Source organism: Plodia interpunctella, chromosome 16 (genome assembly GCF_027563975.2).
Source record: "Plodia interpunctella isolate USDA-ARS_2022_Savannah chromosome 16, ilPloInte3.2, whole genome shotgun sequence".
Lineage (NCBI taxonomy): Eukaryota > Metazoa > Arthropoda > Insecta > Lepidoptera > Pyralidae > Plodia > Plodia interpunctella.
Genome location: NC_071309.1, coordinates 8,655,477 through 8,672,221, shown reverse-complemented (window position 1 = coordinate 8,672,221; position 16,745 = coordinate 8,655,477). Strand labels below are relative to the sequence as shown.

Here is a 16,745-nt window from a genome sequence, read left to right as displayed (position 1 = left end):
CTGATATTTTACATAACGTCAAATTTGGATTAGTTTGTAAGTAAAACGGAATGTAGGTATTTTGATTTTGTTTGACGCTGACACGTTTGACATTTACATTGACACTTTTAATGTTGCCCTAACAAAAGCTATGATTTACCTATATTTAGGAAAATATTGAATGATGTTACGAAAATGAAATTTTCGTTATCATTTCGCGCTATTAATAAACGATAACTTATTAAAAATGTTGCTATCAACTTATTAAGAATGAAATTTTAATCTCATTCAAATTTCATTCGTTTTTTTTTTTTCATTTTTATTCAATTCTTGAACTATAGGTACTAGTAAATCACGTTTAGATTTGGTAAAAAATAATATTAGATATACCGATTGGCCTACTTATATTCATCTGCTACCTGCTAGTAATATACTACCATTGTTTGTTTCCGATACCTTTTAAGTGGGCAGTTTTAATATTTTTAACGTGTCTATTGGAAAGTAAAGAATATGATGGCAATATTTTAAAATCTCGACATCGGATAATTGTTTGATTGCAAATTTTGTTGACAAAATTCTCTCGAAATATGGTGTAAACTTAAAAATTTTTGATTATCGCGAGTGTACTTTATCTTTTACATTAATTGACTGACCCATTGCTGTGATCCAGCACCATGTCTGAGAGTTCTGTAGAGGATTTACCTGATCAGTGTAAAGTACGTTTTACTATGATTCTTTGTTGTTTATAAGTTTCATTTCTGGTTACGTATATTTTGAGTTTACTACATATAGCATAAATACTACAAATTGCAATTTCCTGTTGAGTTGTATGTATTTTGTATAGAATATGTTTAAAAGGCCCCATTTTGTGGTATTACTTGTTTATTTTTTGCGTACCCCACATTTATTTTTTATCACTAAGTGTGTATATCCGTTGTTACAATGTTTGTTTTAGTACCTAAGTCTAGTTGTTTTAGTCCAGATAATGAACAGGCCTACTTGTGCTATCTATAAACATTATAATAATTAATCTATCTTGAATAATTAATCTATATATAATAACACTATTTGTGTGTCTATTTTAAGTATCCAACAATATTACAATGAAATGTTACTATCCCTCAGTGTGTACTGTGTACTATGATTAAGTTTCTATATATTGTGGAGAGCAAAAAAAAATTATTATTATATACAGCATTGGTTTTTCAGGACCTATTCACACAAGATGGGGTGCTGCTCAAAGCGTGCATCGGACGGCCGGTCACTGACCTCAACTCTATTGGCATGCTGTGCATCGTCGTCAACCCCGACGGCTCCAAAGGCATTGAGTGGAGGCCCAATGACTTGATCACTATCGAGTCCGACACGCAAGACCAAGAGTGGGCTGTTGTTAATACCATTGGTAAACAGATTTTTATCTTGATTTTTTTTATTATTTTTTAACCTGGTTGTATTGTTGCTGACAAGTTAATCACATGTAGCTGGCTACATGACAATTGTTTATTTATAATGTCTTGATTCTCCGCACTCGATGGGTTAAAGCTATACCGCACATCAGGTAAGAGGATGCTAAAGAAAAATTTTGTATTACATTGTGTAGTATGAAACTGGTGCGAAGTCAATGTTGCCATTGCAGTTTTAAGAACTGTTTGATGAGATGAATTCATATGACATAATATTGCTATTATTCTAGTGAGCACCTACTTTAGAATGTATTTGTTTGTAAACACATTTAATTTACAGAGAATCGTGAACTTAGTTGTTATCAGTCAGAATTTATCAAATGATAATCAGTTAATTTAATATATATATATATATATTAGTATGAGTGTGAATTATTTCTTTTTTTATTTTGTGATCGATAAGCAATGCACCTTATTTACTTATTTTATGTGAATACACCTAATTGGTACTTTGGATATTCAAAAGTAAATAAATAATTCAGTTTTTATAAAAAAATTGAGTCTGTTTAAATTAATCTATGTTTGCCAGGTCGTCGCCAACGCACACTTAGCGGTAACATGACGTCGGATTACGCGACAGCCCGAGCCCGAATCATAAGGATTCCACTTCAGGTTGTTTCACTTTGTTTAGACTTTACTATTTATATAAAGCGGGAAATGGACTAGTTATGTAACACTTTATTAAAGTCTTAGCGTTCTAATATTTTGTTTTTCCTTCTACTTCCCGAGTCAGAATGGCTGGCTATTTATGTAACACTTTATTAAAGTGTTAGCGTTCTAATATTTTGTGTTTCCTTCTTCTTCTCGATTCAGAATGGCTGGCTATTATATAATTGTCGATCAGTGTTGGCTACTTATTAACAGGTGTAATGTTGATCTTTGATTAGGTTCTCCATTAGTGCAGGAACGTCTAGTGTGAGTGTAACGAAAACAATCTGTGTCATTCTAGTGAGACAAAATGATGTGACGAAAGAGTTATTTTGCATCCTATTTTTGATTCAATTAATTCATTGCATTCGGCATTCGGAAGCCCTGAATCGAAATTTTGAACGTGCGCCTGTGATTTTATAACCGATCGCCTCTCTTACGTGAACCCTTCTCCAATGCTGTTGTTGCTTATTGGCTGCCTACGTAGGACCTCGCTCGATTCCTGTGAGTGGCACCACCTCTTAAGACAATCAACTTAAATACTAGATGTTGCCCAGGGAATGAGGCTCCCGTGGGAATTTTGAGATAAACTATAGTCAATTGGATAATGCACCTTTCTAATGGTGAAATAATTTTTGAAATCGGTTCGGTAGTTTCGGAGAATGCCCGCCTCAAACATACAAACTCACAAACTTACAAGCTTACCTCTTTATAATAATAGTATATATAAATTTTACTTATTTCATTATAAATCATCCCGCAGGAGCTAAAAACATTCCGTGTGACGCGCAACAACCAACAAATGCAGTTCTCAACGAAGCCGGGAGTGTGGCAGACCACCTTCTACTTCCAGCACGGCAACGCGGAGATATTCGTGGCTTACCTGAAGAATCATGTCAAGACAGCCAAGACCAGACATGATAGACACACTTATGTCGTCGTCGAGCCCAACCCTGAATCGCAGGTTTGATTTTCAACCTTATTGCTGTGGCTATAAGGTGAAATTAGTTGTAGCTGGAGATATTCATGGCTTATCTGTAGAATCAGCCATGACCAGACATGATATAGATACTTATGTCGTCGTCGAGACCAAACCTCGATGTTTATGTGGTATTTTCAACCTTATTATTATGGCAGTAAGGTGCACTTTACTAGTGTGGTGTCAAAAATACGACGAAACGTTTCGAGAAAAGGTAGGTAGTGCTCTTGCGCTTCGCTTGGCTCGTCTTGGCGGGAGCACTACCGTGCCCAGATACAAAAGACGACGTTTTGATAAAATTTCGATTGCAGGTGCTCAACAGATCGTTCGCGGAGCTGGACATCTTCACGGAGAACACCACGGACGTGGTGTGGAGCCTCGTGTCCAATTTCAAGGAGAGGCCCTACAAGACTACGCTGGAGGCCTTCTCCAAACTTACGGATATAGGTGAGCTGTTCAAATTGAATACCTTTCTCTTTCTTTCTTATCGAGTGTGGTATTGCTAAAAAATGTCGGATTCTGTTCTAGTCGCGTAAGGTATTTGACATTACTTTTACGACTACCTAGCGACATCTAGTAATGGCTTGAATAAAATATGACACCAGTGTTATTAAATGTTTGTTTGTTTCTTTTTAAATGTGTTAATGTGATATATATATATATATATATATATATATATATATATATATATATATATATATATATATATATATATATTCTTAATAATAGGACTGTAATGGGACACACATGTACCGTTGTATTTAGATAACAAATAAAATAAATAATCTCCGATGTTATTTCATAACATGTTCAAATTGTATTCACCACCACTAGGAGGACAAATTTCATCTTGACGGTTAACGCTTAACCAGAGTCAGTTTTTCACGTAACTTTAAAGAAGTTACGTGAAGCGCGCGGATATTATAAATTAAACTTACCACAACGGTGTTCCCTAACAGTTTCGCCATTGGCGCCTTCAAGAAAAGACTATCGCTTTCTCAAAAAGTCGGCAACGCACCGATGACCCGTATCGGGTTGCCGGTATCCACGGGCTGCGGTGTTTGCTTACCATCAGGCAACCCGCACGCTCTTTTGACCACTTCGCTATAAAAAAACGGATTGCACTCCGGGAGTGCCGGCAGAAGCAAAAACTTGAATATTAACGTTATGGATTTTTGACGTCTTACGAATTTTCGATCAGGTCACGTGTCCTGACGCGAGTTTTACCCATCACAAAAAGTGCACAACGCCGCTAAAGAAGTTTTCGCTTCAAAAATTACCCACCGTCATCTAGGGGCGATTTGAACACAATTTGACTCCAATGTTAGTTATAACACCCTCGATAAGAAGAATTAATAGTAAAATTCCTTCGCGAAATAAACTTAATATAATATACATATACAACATATAACACATAAACATATTTACCTTACTTTACTAGCTGATCCCACTCCAGAACTTCGGACGGGTAAATATATACATATAATAACATATATACCGTCTGTCTGTAAAGAGTAGGAGACGTATTTTTAACCAACTAAATTTTTTTGGCATTGCAATACCAAATATAATGGTCGAGATTGTTTGATAAACACGCAGTGTTGCCAGCCAAATGGAGACAGCGCCCTCTTTTATATTGTATTCTTTATAGACAGACTGTATATGACTGCACACTAGCGCCATTATATGTCTCAATATATTTTATTTATCAGCGAATGCAAAACAATATATTTTATTTCTTTAACATATATATAATTTAGAGGCCCGTCCCGGCACCGCTCGGGAAAACAATAATAAAATTAGTAAGTAAAATTGTTTGATTGCAACAAAAACAAGATACAATAAACAATTATCAAAGATTATTTTTAGTATTTGCTAATAAATAAAATTGATGATATGTGATGTAACAGCTAAAGGAAATTGTAGTGCTTACTGAAATCTGAATAATATAAAGCAATTGAAATGGTAGTTAAATGAATATAAACATTTTAAACTCAGTAAAATGAATATAAACATTTTAAATACAGTAAAATTAATATAAAAATTTTAAATACAGTAAAATTAATATAAAAATTTTAAATACAGTAAAATTAATATTAAACATTTTAAATACAATAAAATGTTTGTTCATTTTACTGAATTGTTTAAATTATACGCCATTTAATCATTCATGTCATGGAAGTCCATAAACCGATTTTATTCATAATGTCCGCGCACTGTCAACGATGACACGCTACTTCGGGCCAAATAAATAATTTGTTGTTTGATTTTAGAATTTATTACTACTTTACATTGTCACCTTTGTGTAAAATTGACACTGCGTGGCCATTTTCTAAAAGGTCCTTTTTTGTCCGTGACGTATTATTTATCGAATTACTGCAGCAGTCTTGTAGGCCTCCAGCTTATAGAACATAGCTTTCATCGTACAATTACGCCATTCATTGTAACATCAATATTACTTGCTTTCTACTAATAAAACATGTCGATTTGTTTCTAGAATATATTAATTATAAATTTTAAAACAATACATTGATCGATTGGTTAATTTTATTTATGTACACAGTATAGCTAGTAATGATATAATCTTAGTATTTGTTGTCGTAAATATTTAGTGAAAACAACATGTGTCTATCGGCGTGATTTGGTAAAAGCTATCCATTTTCCGTATTGGTCCTTTAGAGAATTAGCCATTTTGAGAATTAATCTTTTTGAGACTATTGTCCCACTTTGCGACTTACGTATTATGCTCAACGGATAAATTTATAAGCTAGCTAGCCCCAAAGTAAGCTCGAGACTTTTGTTATGGGATACCAACTCAACGATACTATATTTTATAACAAATAAATAGATAAACATCCAAGATCCGGGCCAATCAGAAAAAGATCTTTTTCCTTCATGACTCGACTGGGGATCGAACCCGGGACCTTTCGCTTCAGGGGCAAGAACTTTATCACTGCGCCACCGAGGTCGTATTTATTGTAATATTCGTATACGTTTGTAGTATTGTAATAGTGTAATTAATGGTAATTTTCATCACGGTAGACACTAGCGTCCAGTCTAAGGGTATGACGTCAGCGATGGTGTACTTAAAGGGCCGAGCCTCGATGTAGTTGATAAACTTCTCTAGAGCTGTGTAATGGTCTTTGTCTGTAAGAGAAAGTCTACTATGAAACATAAAAACACGTAACGTGTAGCTAAAATACACATGCTGTCTCTTTTTCCCTATATTATTATTTGCAAATGGTTTTTTCCCATACAACACAAACTAGGACTAAAATTCGAGAGGCAAGCCATCAATCCGTTTTTGGACAACATTGTTTACTACGTGGAACTTTTTCCCTGATATATGGAGTGTAGGGTTTCTCCGGAGTTTTTTTTTTTCCCACCTATGTTATACGTTCATCTTACCTCTATTTTCCAAAAGCCTATCCATTAAAATGAGCTTCAGTTTGTTTACTTGAGATGATAGCTTGCTGGCGGTGTAAATTGGGCTAAAAATTATAAGAAGACCCAGGGTTGCGTTTATCAAAAAGATCACTGCAATCGTGTCTACCTGATTACTCTGCAATAAAACGTTACGGTTTAATTTATTATTAAAAAAATAAATGTTCCATATACAAAATGTTCAAATTATTAGTTCAGTTATACGTACACGAATAACAAACTTTATTAAGACATCAATAATTCCTAACGTTGTAGTGGTCACGCCGTATATAAAGGACACGAAAAACTAAAAATAATGAATGGAAATATTATCTTATCTATTCATAAAATTAATGTAACTTAAGTAATTTTAACGCAATAAGCTAGTTGTACGAGTGACAATACATTAATATAATGAAACACGGTGATTAAACGTGGCTTGTGTAATTTATATTTGGCTTGCTTTTGGTTTGGCTCTAATAAGACAGATATAAAATGTTTGTCTTTTACATGACATGACAAAAACAAAAATTCGACCGGATGGCAACTACCCTATTTTATTTCCTATTCAAGTATTACCATGCACCCTAAGTATCCTCTCCCGATCTCCGTGACATCGGCTAATTTCTGATAAGCGTCTTGGCTTAAACTGTAGTCGTTCGCACAATTCGAGACTAAATTTGTTAGAGTCAGCATTCGACAATATACAGAATAAAAATATATCGTGTACACTACTATCACTGTGCTCGATACATATATTGGAGAATCATATAAAACTTCTACACAATATGGCACTCTACATAGTTTTGTTAAGTGACAATAAAGTAAACCCGTAGCTTTGTTATGAATAAATTTAAAACAATAAATCATTATTAATTTCAATTCAATGTTATATGTGGGTATAGAGAAACCGTATGTTTCGTCTATGAAAAATAAGTTCTTTTGAAATGTGAAAAAATTGTTTTCTTCCTTTGTTATCTGCGTTAAAAGGTTCCCCATAATGTACACTGTAGTCACGATTATGAACCAAAAAGTGATTGAAATAAAATGATAATTATTTTCAATACCAGAATAAATGTACAATGTAAATAGAACAGTAAATATTTTTGTTATATGTATTATTTTCACTGCATATTTAATGAAATGATGCCTGTATGTGATATATCCGAAGTCCAAACCAAGTAATAGCGAAACCAAAATGAATATTGAATTATATGTCTTATGCACTATTTTATGATGGTTCATAATTGTATTTATAGACATTTTAGTGTGTTTTTCACTCGGCGAATTATATTCAACTGCAGTGTCACTTGGAATATTAAATGTTAAATTAATTGGCTTTTTCCAGAATATACTTAATTAAAGTACTGATGAGGCATGTATTAACCTAACCTGACCTATAATAAAAGTAATTTTGCATTTATTTTATGAAGCCAATGTATCGTGGCTCTTAAAAGCTTTCTAGTTTTAATTGTATACAAAATATATTTTTCAAAATAATTTATTATGTTATACAGAATACTTTCAAAGCAGAACATAATATTATTCAAGCATTGATTTTTATTTTTTACCCTATAATTGTTAACATAATTAGTATATAAACTAACTCGCGAGATTGTAAATTGACCAATTTTGAACTGTATAAACCATTTACAATAAAATTGTAAATGGTCTCACATTTTTTGTTAGTTTACAATTTATGAACGTTAAATTGTTAAATTACTCGAGACAAAACTCTTGATTGCCGATTGGCCACAGCACACTAGCGCCATCGCATTTTTGACAACTTTTTATACTTTAATAACTTTTTTTTTATTAGCGAAAACTAAAAAGTTATCTTAACAAACTATATATCTACCTAAATGGATTTGCTATACGTACCACACATGCTTTTCAACTTATTTCTATATCTACCTTAGGTAGGTATAAATATAGACTAATTGAAGAATTTCATTTGAAAATATTGTAGTTTTCCATACAATGTAGTCACAATTTACTATGCGGATTAAGGTCGCCACCATTTTAGGTAAATTAGTAAATTTTGACAACTGTCTCCAATAGCAAACTATATTGCTGACTGTACAATATCGCCAGTATAGTTTGTATGGGAGCTTATATTTACTGCAAGGAAATCCAGCATTGTACGTCGAAACTGTTCGCCGGTAGTGTATAGCCAAAATAACACTCCTGTACGAGCTAGCATCGTACAGTGTCAGCATTTTCACATAATTTAATATTTCTATTTAATTCTATATTCAGTTCGCAATCGGTCATCAAGATCGCCGTGCGTTACTCATTTTCATAAGTCATCAAATTACCAGTTTACCAATTATTGAGTGTAACTTTCCTCGAATATTATTTTATTATTTCAACAAGTTTATCATTTAGTTTCGGAGTTGTTTCGGTAGCCCGAACAACTACTATTGGATCATCGTGTAATAAATTCCTGTTGACAGTATATTACGGCAACGAGGCGACGAATGGGAAAAGGGACGTGACAGAGGATGTGGCCGACCTCCTCACGAAGAGTATGAGTGCTCTCGAGGAGGCCACCACCACGACCAAGAGCGATGAGTACGAGGTCATCAGCGTCAAACCCACCTTGCCTCCGCGACCCTCCATACCGAGGTAAACAGCAACCGGACGAAATTTCGATTTCAGTAAAACCATTGCCTGCGCGTTCTAGGCTTGTTCGCTTCTAACGAGAGTCGACTATAGCACCATCTATCCGTATTGTTGTGGATCATCTATGTGGCTGTCGTCGTTCCGTGTTGCGCATGTGCCGTGGTAGATGTCGCCACAGTATCTATGGTTATCCATAGATACTATCTCTCTCACTCTATTATGTGATTATTCACATAATAGACACATCAGTAAAAGAATCACATCAATAATCAATGTATTTCTCAAGATATAACATAAAATCAATCAATACACATTTTTGGGCGATATTTGGACTTGCCGAAACGCGCCATGTAATCATAACTCCTTACGACATACTCGTGAAGTTTGATCTCTAATGAATTATGCCAGAAGTATGCATTCCGGCTTAAAAGTTCCAAGATTTGTTTTTTTTTTTTAATGTATTTTCTTCTATTTTATTCTACTAGTAGGATAATAATTTTCATACCTTGTCCAATCCTCTGTTGTGGTGAATATACAGGGTTTTCATCTTTCAGAGGGTTTTGAAGATAACGCGAAAGTTAAAATTTTTTGTTAAATTTTTATCAAAATTTGTTTCTATTACAGAGGCACACCACTGTCTACGGAGAAGTGGGAGGGGCTTCAGGACCCGGAGGGGAGGGTCATGGAGGTAGACGGGGTCAAACAGCTCATATTTAGAGGGGTGAGTCTCTCACTAGTTTGATATAGAAGAGTTTTATTCATCCCAGTAACACTATCATTTATGATTGTTTTTCCAATATATTTTCTTTAGAAGTCATTAACTATTCAACTGGGTAAACCATTTATGAAGGTATTTAATCAAACACGATAATTAAATGTCACTTTAATTGATCAGTTTTATTGGTTATGATATTTATTATTATTTCGGTCTCATTAAAGTATATTAAAAACGCTTTTTGAGTCCATAATCCGTGACGTCACATTACATTACTGTCATACAAGCACCATACCAAATTTTGTTTTTGACATAATTTGAGTATCTGATTTGACTAATTTGAGAATAGCCAGTTATTGTATTCCATTTACAGACCACATTGTGACAATCTTTTGCCTTCAAAATGTTAAATAAAAAATAAAAATCATTTATTTCAGGTTTCTAGAGATTATTATTTATATTTATTTATCAATTAAATTAATTACATTCAGACATAATTAATTTATCAAGTAATCAAATAATAAAATATCTCTTCATAGTCGTATGATCGTCGAGGTCTCATGGCCGAGGGTCGTGCTCATTAAGTGGAATTAAACACACAACAACTTTCTTGGCATTAGTAATGGAGTGGATTGCCATTGCCTTCTCCATTTCACACACAAGTTAACAATCGACCGGTGTGCAGATTTCCTCACGATATTTTCCTTCACCGGAAGCAAACCGGAAGGTGGTCGATGAAAACTACTATACATGAGTCAGATTGGTATACAAACTCATGTGGCACGAGTAGGATTCGAACCTGGGACCTTTCGATCCACAGACGGGCGTCTTAACCATTACACCACCACCGCTTCCGCCGCGTAACAAATTATACAGTTATTAAAACTGTCCCAACTGTTACAGGGTATTGCTCACTCAATACGACACGAAGTATGGAAATACCTGCTTGATTATTATCCATGGAAAAGCACGCACAAAGAAATTAAATATTTGCGCAAGAAAAAAACCGAAGAATACTTTTGCATGAAACTCCAATGGCGGTCCATGACAGAAGGACAAGAGGCGAGATTCACAGAATATAGAGAGAGAAAGAGTTTGGTAGAAAAGGACGTCAACAGGACCGACAGAACACACCCGTATTTTGCAGGCGACAATAACCCAAATTTAGCGGTTTTGCAAGATATATTAATGACATATGTGATGTATAATTTCGATTTGGGTTACGTACAAGGCATGAGTGATGTTTTGGCGCCATTATTGTTGCTTTTGGACAACGAGGTGGACAGTTTTTGGTGCTTCGTCGGGTTTATGGATAAGATTGTAAGTAGTTTTTTTTTAAATTTTATTTTTGTATTACTGTGCGAATATCGTGATAAAAAGTATAACCTATCTCGCTCAGGAATAATGTGGCTTTCTATTAGTGAATTTATGTATATATTTTATTTATGCTGTGTTTGTTTTAACTTTGTGTAAAATATTTGTCAAATTGGTCGCCTGTATGTATGCAGTACTAGTAGATAAACGTTTTATCTATCTATACTGTATTCATTTTCCCGTGAGACAAAATGTAAACAAATCACAGATACTTTATGAAGTCCTTTAAAATTCACGTAACTAAATTTAAATTCTAGTAGGCCTAAAAATAATGTTCGCGACTAGAATAAATCTGACACCATTGTTAGCTTATCGCGATCTTATGACTGGCATAGGTAATAGACATGCCATACTAAAGACAAATCCTTTCATTATCTTAAAAAGAAAACCCATGTCGCGTCGGTCTGTATGAACGCGACAAACTCAAAAATAATCGACAGATTTTTGAACGGTTCACTCCAATAGATAACGTGATTCCTGAGGAAGATGTAGGTGTTTAGTTTGTTAGGTAATAATAATATAATAATGATCACCCAGGTATCGAACTTCGACATGGACCAAGCGGGCATGAAGCAGCAGCTCCAGCAGCTGCAGCAGCTGCTGACGTTCGCGAGCCCCGCGCTGGCGCAGCAGCTGGAGGCGAAGGACTCCGGCAACATGTACTTCTGCTTCCGCTGGCTGCTCGTCTGGTTCAAGCGGGAGTTCTCCCACAGGGACATCATGAGGTAGGGTCTCAGTTGCATTGCAGCGTAAAAAATTAACTTTAATATTTCCAAGGTCTCCCTTACTCGCCTAATACGAACGAACGTGCCATGGAACAGTAGCGGTATCATTTGCAGCAACTGTTTTTTTCTTTCACCGCTGACGTTCTTACGAAAGCTTGTGTCAATAATTACATTTTTGTAAAAAAATATTATTTGTCAGTACAATATTTTATGCAAAGAAAAAAAGAAGATATTTTATTAAAAAGTTTAGAAACAAGCGCCCTAGTTATTGTTTTTTGCTCCCAGACTGTGGGAAGTGCTGTGGACGGGGTTGCCATGCGCGAACTTCCATCTCCTAATATGTGTTGCCATCCTCGACGCTGAGATGGACGTTATTATGAGCAGGGATTATGGATTCACTGAAATCTTGAAGGTAAATTTATAATTTTTGCCACATTGTAAAATAAATTATATAAATAATGTGCCTTTGTGCTGTGGTCTCCTGATGATGGAAAAGTCTTAAATATTTTTTATATTTCCCGTGGGATTTCGGACTATAATGCCGGCTACGCACACGCGAATGCATGTTCATGATCATTGCGTAGTTTGTATGAGTGCTTTTATTTACCGTAATGAAAAACCAGCGATGTATGCCGAATCTGCCAAGTTACAGGCGAACTGGTCCGCGTAAGTGTGGAGCCGGAATAATGCCGGTAAATATGAATATCGTTTCTGAAATCCATCTTTTTGACAGGCGCAGGCCTAGAGTAGGACACACAGATTTTCGTTTCTGTCCTGTCTGTCCTATTCCATTTCTATTCTAATTTAGATTTCGACACATCCATACTTTGACGAGCTCGGTGGCGCAGTGGCAAAGTTCTTGCCACTGAACCGAGAGGTCCCGGGTTCGATCCCCGGTCGGGTCATGATGGAAAATGATCTTTTTCTGATTGACTCGGGTCTTGGATGTTTATCTATATATGTATTTGTTTTTTTTTTTCAAAAATCAACTCCCAAATGACTATAATAGGGGGTGAAAGTTTGTATGAAAACCGTGTCTGTTTCGCTCTCGCAGTGAAATTCACGCGATCGAAGCCGCCTTTAAAAGCTAGTGTACGAAAAGAAAAATATTTGAAAGGATCCACTCGATTGCAGCACGTAAACGATCTGTCAATGTGTCTGGACGTGGACCGGATACTGAGCTCGGCCGAGGGCATCTATCACCAGATAGTGTCGGCCCCGCACCTCACGGACCAGATCCGCGTGATCCTGGGTCTGCCCGCGCTGGGCGCCGCCGCCCTCGGGGACGATACCACGGACAAGTCCAACGGAACCAGACCCGACATGGAGGAAGTTATGTATCAAATAGGATTAGATATGAATTTCTGAGCACGGTGATTATTTTGCTATCGATAGTATGTGTAGTTTTAGATCGTTGTTAGCGCTATTTGTGTTTTGTATTTGCATTTTATACCATCGGGAAATCGTTGGAAATTTTCTTTTACATAATTTAACAAGTGTATTAACACGATTTTGACCGCTATTTTATAAAGCATATTGTCTAATATGGAGTGCGTATTTTTTTTAATTTTCAAGCGATTTCTTGGTAGTGTAAATTGAGCCTTGACCATCAGTTTTATGACAAAATGTGCACACCGCACTCTGTTTTATTCAATACAAGTTGCCATTTCTATTGCGTGCTGTTTTGATCCTTATTTCAATAGAATAAGGTTGATATTTGACAAAGAGTTGCTCGCGGGTTTCCAGCCTAATATTTAAAATGACAAAGGTTAACTTATTTAAAGTGTTTGCCCACCACATATCAATTGCATGGCTTTAAGAACCCTATAGTTTATATGTTACTGTGCTATTATTAAAAAAGTGCTAACCTTTGAATCTAATCAGAAAATACTACAAAATAAAAAATATATTTTGATTCGATTGATTTTTATCTGTTAAAATTATGACAATAGCTATATGCTATTATATTAGATATGCTATTTATATTAGATATGCTATTTTTGTTTTACATAAGGAAATCACAACGGGTTTTTTAACATATTGAAAAATATGTATATATTTTTATACATATTTGTTATAGTGTAGAATTAACGCAGTGTTGTTTCATTTATTATTAGCGTTAAACATAGATCATTATAGTTAGTGCAGCTGTATAATGATAAAAAGCCGACAAATTAACAAGTAGTTGTATAGTATATTGCATTAATGATTGTTATTTACATTCATTATTTTATGTACATTACTAAAATATATAACTTCTGCGTGTAAGATTTTATTACATATGCCAATACATATAAAACTAAAATTGCATGATTTTTGTCAGCTTATATGTAAAAAGTTCAAGGAAAGAAATATGACATAGGATTTATATACATTTTATTGATAAATATATGTTATACACGATTTAGCATATAACTTATTTTATCAATGAAAATAAAGGTCGCTCACGTGCGTTTTTATCTTCGTAAATGTCAACTATAATTTCACTTTTTCAAAATAGCAAAATTAAAGTAGACTTTTTTTTTTCAATAATTACGCGTGAGTGACCTGTATTTTCTTTAACAATACCTATATTCCACATTAGTTATAATAAAAATATCTAATTTTCTGCCAAACTAGTGAGACACAATATATAAACAATAATCTACCCCCTTCTTAATGCCGATAGGTATGCTTTTATACATAAGTATGAATGTATGTATGTGAATGTATTCATGGACATTTCTGTTACATTCCTTACAACACTTTGGATTTTTTTCATAATGTCTCATTTGTTTTTCAGGATTTACTCGAATATGACGGCATAAAAATAACGATCGTACACAAAACAGTTTGGGCGTTGCTAGCATAGTATAGCGCATTGAATTTCGGGAAGATATAGACTGCTGTTGATAGATTTTATATTTTTGTACATACACTGTGTTTCAATTAGTTGTCTGTGGACGTCAGCGGCTAATGTCAAATGATTGAAAAATTCATTCGATTAAATTCTTGTGTATAATGTTAATTCCTAACTTTTGCTTTTTTATTACAATTTATTTACCTTAATTGTTCTATCGAAAAGTAAAGTAATTTTGCTATAACTGTAACTATTTAAAGCAAAAATATCCCAAAATGTAAAAATGCACGTGCTTTTGTAGAAAAGTTTATTGGGTTCGACCCACCACTGGGAAAACTGAAGACTCACAGAATATAAATATATCATCTGCTGACCTTGTGTAGCGTGACAAGGAGCTTATAATACATTGGAGTTTTCAACAAGAACATAAAGAAATCACGCTCAAACTACTGTGTGATAAAGATGGCAATATTTTCGTTACAAAATCATATGTTTCAGATATTGGATATCTTAGACATAGGCATGAACCAACGATGCACGCACGTTTTCAAACTATTTTCATTAATTTTTTATTCATATAAATGTGACAAAAATATTATTGATTTGTATAAGTTTTTCTCAGTCAGTGTTTAATTTCATTTTGCGATTGAACACAATACGGCTGCCCGTCGTCGGTTCATGTCTGTTGTGTGATGTTTACTTTCCTCAAATAAATAGATATATGATCTGGACCACTCTCAGACTAATATACACTCTAAGGCCAGCTGAGGGAGTCGCTGCTGTCGAATAAATTTGAGAGGTGGCATTCCGAAATGAATTGCCTTAGATCGCCGGGTCAAATATTCTTGTCATAAATATATACAAATAATATGTATTTGTATACAGAAATAATATACATTTGTATACAGAATGACAAGAATTAATATTATGCATACATATAAATATGACAGTATAGGTACTTACAATAAAAACAAGTATGTACTTGTAGTAGACCCGTGTAGTTTCGTGCAAACTCCAATGTGTTACAAACTTCTCAGTACTTATTGAAAAAGTCATTGTAAGGCTCAGTTTACACTGTGCAATTTATACGAAATTAGATTTTTCTTTTCACTCGTGTTATCTTATTCTTTGTCCACAAAATGGATTAGTTTAATTTAGTTTAATTTCCACAACATTTCCACTATCAGTTGAACGACAAAGCCTTTTATTTATTTAAATTTTTTATATACTTGAAACTTGACTCTTTAAACTTAAAAAAATGTCAACCAATACATTGCAAGAATATATAATTAAGATTTTATTTAAAAAATGTGTTGAAAAACAATATGGTTGCATATTCTTTATAAATGCGATAGCTATGGCAGACCATGGATTTAATAAGTACTTGTTGTACGGAGTATCTACTAATTCCATGTGGCAGACACGCAGAATAAAATATAAGCACAGATATAATAATTGAAGATGTTACACTTGACTTGGCGCTTATATTATTTTAGAAGAAAAAAACGTGCAACTACTTTATTGTAAGTACTTTATTTTATGACATGTCAATTAAATACAATATTTTGCAAATTCAATATTAAAATCCATGCGCTCTGTGTCTTGCCTATTTGTAAATTGAAAATAAAGTGTTGTGCCACTGTCTTTTGAAAATTGTGACATTCCATGCGAAAATATACCTTAGGGAAAAAATTACGCTTACCATAGATTAACAAAAAGAAATAAATATTAATGCTTACGACGTATTATGCGCATCCTATGCCTTTCCAAATAAACTAAACAAAAAAAAAAGTGTTATGCGCATCTATATGATGTGAACATGGAATAAGTAGGTACTCCGGTTGTACGGAGTACTTACTAAATCCATGGATTTGAACAGTTCCAGCCATAAAGTAACTTTTCTTATGTGGAATGTCACAATTTGTTGTGTTTTAGTGATAAATTATTGTGCCTATACAATACATACACTTTGTAT

At 34.2% G+C, this 16,745-nt stretch overlaps 1 protein-coding gene across 2 annotated transcripts; it reads left to right on the top strand.

The window, feature by feature from the left end:
• The first annotated feature begins 503 nt into the window (after window positions 1-503).
• On the top strand, window positions 504-16,573 carry Tbc1d15-17 (TBC1 domain family member 15/17). 2 transcript variants are annotated; one of them, XM_053756503.2, is made up of 12 exons: window positions 504-695; window positions 1,189-1,381; window positions 1,972-2,054; window positions 2,854-3,054; window positions 3,381-3,516; window positions 8,949-9,120; window positions 9,742-9,838; window positions 10,736-11,152; window positions 11,744-11,931; window positions 12,217-12,343; window positions 13,066-13,263; window positions 14,714-16,573. In XM_053756503.2, exons 1-12 carry the CDS (start codon window positions 654-656, stop codon window positions 14,780-14,782), a joined length of 1,923 nt encoding a protein of 640 aa, XP_053612478.1. In that variant the 5' UTR covers window positions 504-653; the 3' UTR covers window positions 14,783-16,573. The 2 variants fall into 2 exon arrangements, with proteins under 2 accessions (XP_053612478.1, XP_053612479.1); XM_053756504.2 differs by having other exon boundaries at window positions 13,066-13,304.
• Window positions 16,574-16,745: the final 172 nt, after the last annotated feature.

What these genes read in the sequence shown, in the direction of transcription:
- Tbc1d15-17 (XM_053756503.2), top strand. Translation starts at nt 654, where the DNA reads ATGTCTGAGAGTTCTGTAGAGGATTTACCTGATCAGTGTAAA. An exon ending in TCATAAGGATTCCACTTCAG is followed by an intron (nt 2,055 to 2,853) that starts GTTGTTTCACTT and finishes ATCATCCCGCAG; the next exon opens with GAGCTAAAAACATTCCGTGT. An exon ending in TCGGGTTTATGGATAAGATT is followed by an intron (nt 11,153 to 11,743) that starts GTAAGTAGTTTT and finishes ATGATCACCCAG; the next exon opens with GTATCGAACTTCGACATGGA.